General features: G+C 51.0%; 1 protein-coding gene across 1 annotated transcript in view; it reads left to right on the top strand.

Annotated features, from left to right (window-relative positions):
* Window positions 1-4,335, top strand: part of LOC104470600 (guanine nucleotide-binding protein G(o) subunit alpha-like) — a 13,161-nt gene extending 8,826 nt beyond the window's left edge. Inside the window, exons 3-4 of the mRNA XM_010085580.1 lie at window positions 65-218; window positions 4,148-4,335. Coding sequence (XP_010083882.1) covers window positions 65-218; window positions 4,148-4,335 — 342 coding nt within the window. The remainder of the gene's footprint in view (window positions 1-64; window positions 219-4,147) is intronic.
* Window positions 4,336-5,990: the final 1,655 nt, after the last annotated feature.

The following is a 5,990-nucleotide window of genomic DNA, read 5'->3' as shown; positions in this document are numbered from 1 at the left end:
CTACGTGTTGAACGTCCCCACGTCGCCGCCTTTGGCCTGATGCGATCTCTCCTTTCTGTTGCAGAACCGCATGCACGAGTCACTGAAGCTTTTTGACAGCATCTGCAACAACAAATGGTTCACAGAGACGTCTATTATCCTCTTTCTAAACAAGAAGGACATATTTGAGGAGAAAATTAAGAAATCTCCACTGACTATCTGCTTTCCTGAGTACACAGGTAATGAGAAAGCTGGCTGCACAGGGAGGCAAAGGGGGCACGGGGTGTTTCCCGCTGGGGCTGACATTGCCGTGTATCGCGGGCAGTGAGCTAAAGATGCACACCTAGAGCTCCCGTTCGCTTCCCTGCAAGTTTTATTTCAATAAATGCAATAGGATCACCACCACCACGTTTAGTGGTCCGCTTAAAGCACGAGGATGACTTAAACCCAAGTTCTTTGCCGGCGAAGGGCCACCACCGCTATGGGAGCATCCAAGCTCTGCCCTGCGGGCGGTTCCGACGCCGAGGCAGCCCGTGCAGGCGTGGGGCTGGCAGCACGCTCCCTGTCCCTGTGCCCTGGCTCCCGGCGCTGCTCAGGAACATGAACCCTCTTGCAGGTCTCTCAGAAAGACACAGCGAGCTTAACCATGACAGCTGGGTAACCGGTCTCTGGGAGACCAGCGCACGGCGTTTGCTAGGCTGTCCTCAGCTGGGGTCCAGCTATTCTGTTTATAACCCACCGTGTTCCCCTGGTCCATGCTGAGCACAGCGAGGATCCCTCTGCGGTTCCTGGCCACCACCCGCTGCCACGCACTGAGCGGCTGTAGGACCAGCCCTCGGCACCCAGACAGCAGGTCCCACAGCTTGGCTGCTTCAGCTCTAGCTGTACATTTTTATCACACTAGGGTAGGAGGTCCCCAGTTTCGCTCTCAGGCTTGCTGATATCAACCATCCTGGGCATGGAAACGCTTCCAGCCAGATGCAGATAGAAAGCAAGGCCCTTGTTTTTCTCATGCACTGGCCACCCACATCTCTTAACGCATCGTGCAGATGGAGAAGAGCCACAGCAAGCCATGCCCCGAGCTTTGCTGGGGAGAAGGAGGCCTTAATGAAACTTGGAGATCCGAGCAGAGGCTCTGCAACAGGGCAGCGTGCAAGGAGCCCTCGCTTCTGCTGCCTGCCTGGCGTCTGCCCTGCTCACGATGGGAACACATCCCCCATGCAAAGGCTGCAGCTGCACCCCGCCGCTTCCCGCTGTATCTCGCCAGCTTCCACAAACCCTCATTACTGTTCCGAGACAGCTTAAAAATAAACTTTTATCATCATGAATTATTTAAGCTCACCAGAGCCATCCAGATGAATCAAGCCGCCAGACAGAGAAGTGGATCTCTTTGTCAGGAAACATAGTTCTGAACCGGGAGTACCGAGAGTGTCACAGTTCTGGGCAGGCCAACAAATGGTTAACCAAAGCTTCCTATCTCTGAGCACTTGATTTTTCACGATGAATAGGCAAAAGCGATCCATCATTGCTGCTTTGGGCTGAATGGTCTGATACCATGGAGCAGAACGACTCCGTCTGAATTCAGAAGAACATCTGCAGGCTTCCTCTCCGGGGAAGGTTTGGATGTTTGTCACTACCAACACATTTTGGCCATCTACTCATCTGCTTGATCCAGACAGAACCAACATCATCCTGACACGATTTTCTGAAAGATCTAATAATGGAAATGTCACAGTCTTTACAGTTGAAAGCTCACAATAATGCCAACCCCAAATTTTTCCGGGTGCAGATTAGATTGCTGCTTGCCATCTTTTGGATGGCTGGTAAAGCAGCTCATCACCATCCTCTTTACAGCAGTGCGTTTACGTACCAGAAGATTTTTTTTCATGCCCTCGTCCTTTTTCCCTTTTCTCCGTGAAGCGAACCTGCACCTTTCACTCCTTCCTGGTTGCATTTTGTGGACCTGGTTTTGTGGATCTTCACTGAAGTCTCCCAGTAACCCCACTCTGAAGTCATATTCTTCCATATCCCTGATGGCAGAGAGACTAGAACAAGAAGGAATGTCACTTCAGATGGAACTTTTCCTTCCCAAGCTATCCCAGCCCAGAGAGGAGTTCAGCGGGGGAGGCAGACCCTTGGACACACATAGCTAAGCTCTCAGCTGCTTACACAGAAGAAAACAAATGTATCTTGTTTCTGGAGCACTTCAGCCCCAAGTGAACCAAAGCAGTCCTCCCCAAATCTCAGAGTACCCCAAAGATGCTCTGAATTCCTTCGAGGCAGCTGGGAGCTATGACAATGCCAGGGACCCTCCACAGACCTCTTTCCTCTCTTGTGCCATCGGAGAGGGCTGGAAGTCTGAAGGCTGCAAGTCCTTCCACTGATCCAACAGGGATCTGAACCAGAAGGGAAAAGATCTCACCCCCAGGCATTCAGCAATGCCGTTACAAAATTGGAAATTCGTGCTAACGTTAAGCCCAGACTTTAGACCCAAGCAGACGCTTAAGCTTGCTCGCCCCTGCTTTGCTGTCCGTGGCTCAGAGGATGAAGCCCTCGTGGCCTGGTGAAAAAGCAGCGTTATTAGAAAGTTGCCCTGGAGTTAAAAAGAATTATTTGATGAAAGCCTATAAATCAAACAAGTGGACTTTCAGCATCACAAGTCGGTTCCACAAAATGCTTTTTAATAAAATGAAGTTTCTGATGTCCATTAGTTCTGCTGACAGAGAATTATTAGAAGCCTACATCCGCAGATGTGCCTGCTGTATGCTGGAGCACTGACTGGTTCCATCCCCTTAATTCACTCATGCTTTTAACTAATCCACACACTTAGCGAAGCAGCAGCAGAACCCAGGGTGTGTTCTCAACCCAGCTGGCGTTAGTAATTCCCTGCTCTCCCAGAAGGAATCCAGCATCTAAATCCTGTTGCCTTTGAACAACCAACTTCCCTTTCATGAAATCCCCTCCTGGTGGTGCACAGGATGTGGAACTGTTCCCAATTCTTTCCACAAGTCTTCATGCAAGAACCTGCTCCCAGAAGACATTTTGCTTGTCTTATTTCAAGCATATTTTTGTGGTCTTCATGAGCGTGTGTCTCCAAATAGCAACACACAGACACCTAAGTGCAAGCTGTTTCCCAGACCACCAGCCTTCAACCGCAGCGAATCTCAAGCCCAAGTAAGGTTCTCTCCAGCAGATAACAACATTTCCCATCAGTAAAGCATCACGGAGGGAGAGGACCAAGGGCACTAGCAGTGTGGCCAGCGCAGAGCCCTCCGGGGCTGGGGGGCCGCTGGCACGGGGCCGTACCCAGCAGGGCTGGAGGGCTGCACTCCGGGCCAGCCACAGAAACTGGGTTTATCAGGGCCGGTCCGGTGGCCGGGTGAGCTGTGTGTGTGAGCAGTGGCGAGGCTGGCCAGATGAGAAAGGACCTGCTCTTCCGCGTCGCTGCGCTTAAGCTTTTTGAGTGTGAAACCTGATGGTTACTGAGGTTCGGCACAGACATCAAACCAAGAAACTCCTCGTGGTGTGATTTTAGCCACAGCTCTGGCAGAGGGTACTGCAAACCTAATCCCTGAAAAAGAGGGACATTTTGTGTTAGTGTTTTGGGGTTGGTTTTTTTTGAGAAAACCCCACTTTGACCTGTAGCAGAGGCTGGATCTTTTTGCATCCTCTTCTCTCAGCAACTCAGGGAAAGCAGGGCACAGTTATCAATACTGTCCTCAATTCATGGACACATTAGCTCTTCTTTTCCATCAAAAGCTGAAACTTTAATTAAAAAAATCTAAAAAAGGAAAAAAGCTTAAGCCTTCTCACCAGGTCAAGCACTTACTGCATTCCTGGCAGGTTTCTTCTCTTTTTTGTCACCATTTCTTCTGGTTTTCCCATCCTAGCCTGTTTAACACTCACTTCCCTCACCCATTTAATGTCTGTAGACTATAAACAGCAACCCAGAATAAAAATACATCTGAGCTGACAGTCAGAGAGCATCTCCTCCCTTGCAGCAACCCTGGCTGGCAGAGTGCCCATCCCTGAGACGGGACAGCTGGGTTGCAGAGCCCCATACAAGCTCCCCGTGTCCCTACAACGGGGCGCTCAGGCACCCCATGGATTTAGGGTTACACAACTGCTTTAACCTGCTCTTTTTCCTTCCATCTCGGCTCTCTCATAGGCCCGAACTCTTTCACGGAGGCTGTGGCTTACATCCAGGCTCAGTACGAGAGCAAGAACAAGTCCCCCAACAAGGAGATCTACACGCACATCACCTGCGCCACCGACACCAACAACATCCAGTTCGTCTTTGATGCCGTCACAGATGTCATTATAGCCACCAATCTGCGGGGATGCGGACTCTACTAAAGCCCTCTCCTCCCCTCCTCTCCTCACGCCTGCCGGGAGCATCCTCTGGTCCCCTGGACAGGTCCTCCCTCTTTCTTTTTTTTCCTCCTCAGGAGACGATGAGGAAGAAGTACATAAATCCCTCCTCCCATCCCAGAAAACTTTGCAGCAAGTTCTGCTTTCCCCAGCCCCATTTTATTTTACTTTGGCTTATTTTTGGTTCATTCCCTCGCTGCCTCGTTCCACTCCTCCGTTCCAGTTCACAGCGCTGTAGAGGGAGCTAACGCGTTTCCCACAAAGTGCATCTCAACTGCCAAAAGACAAAAATAATTCAGTTTTAAAAAGAGAGAAAATCAAAGCCTTAAAATGCTGGTCAGCAACAGTGTAGTTTGGAACCAAAACTTTTCCTTTCCTTGAAATTAAGGGATATCTTTAATTCTCCTGGTTATTTATCTTTTTTAAAAAACACCATTCCTTTGGGAAGTGCTAGATACAACATGATCATTCTGAGGGTACCTTATGGCTCCAGTGCCCCCCCCGAAGCCAGAGGGGTCGGTGTTGAACGCAGCCGCCACAGCTTGGGTTTGTATATTCTCCTTTTTTCCAGACAGCTATGTGAACAAGTAAAACAGCCAGACTGAGTTCTGCTGGTGTCTGAGTAAGAGGGACACAGTAACAAAACCTACTAAGCCTTGTCTAAAAGCACTCGTTACCAGTAACAGTTTTACCTCAAGTTTTTCAAAATTAATGTTAAAATACACCTAGCAGTTTCAGTAACCCGTTCCTGAGGTGCTTTGCTGGATGCCACGGGGCGGCTGCACTGGCAGCTGGGCTCGGAGCCCTGGAGCGAAGGCAGCGAGGATGATCCAGGGATGGCGTCCTGATGGGGACCCTGCACGTGGGGCATCCTGGCGAGGAACCCAGCCTGGGGACCCAGCAACCTTTCCCAAAGCACCTCCTAGCCTTGTGGTTGCAGCGTGACAGATCCTCCTGCAAACGTGCAGTGTTTCTTTCCAAACTTTGGCTGAAAACGCTGGAGTGCACCAAAAAGATTTAGCCCTAGCTTCTTTCTTGTAGGCAGGGTTTGACCTCTAAGTCCCTGAAGTGAGGAGAGGTGCTTTGGGAAATGTCACCACGCGTGGGTGACAGCAGGGTGTGCAGGAGGCTCGTGGGTCTTTATCACGCCTCGGGCATCTAAATCCCCTTGAGAAGCCCAGCCTGGCACTTGCCTCCTCGGCGGAGCAGAAGCAGGTACCTTGCCTGTATCATCTCCTGCCTGGGTGTCCAGGTTTGAAGAGTCTCCAGTCAGGGCATCTCTTTACCAGTACCTAAAGCAAGAGGGATGGTTTATACTGGCCATGTAGTGGTGAGGGAAGGCTCGGGGAGGTGATTAGAGCCAAGTGATGGAATAGGAAGGAAAAGTGCAAGGAAGAGAGGGAAGGGAGGAAGGCAGGGCAGTGGGGGAAGCTATGGAACGGGCAAGGGCAGCACCCAGCACAGCAAAACGTGGGGCACAGAGGGGAGGACAAACGCGGCTGGGTGGCCATCACTCTGCCATCACCAAGAGCTCTGGGTGCCATTGGGGTGAAGGCAGAGGGGAGCGCGAGAGGTGGGGCATCACTCTGGGAGCATGGTGGGACCCTTAGAAGTCAACCCCGAAAGCTTGTGCGGTGTCT

This window comes from Pterocles gutturalis, unplaced genomic scaffold (assembly GCF_000699245.1).
Source record: "Pterocles gutturalis isolate BGI_N339 unplaced genomic scaffold, ASM69924v1 scaffold12855, whole genome shotgun sequence".
Lineage (NCBI taxonomy): Eukaryota > Metazoa > Chordata > Aves > Pterocliformes > Pteroclidae > Pterocles > Pterocles gutturalis.
This window is presented reverse-complemented; position numbering and strand designations above follow the sequence as displayed.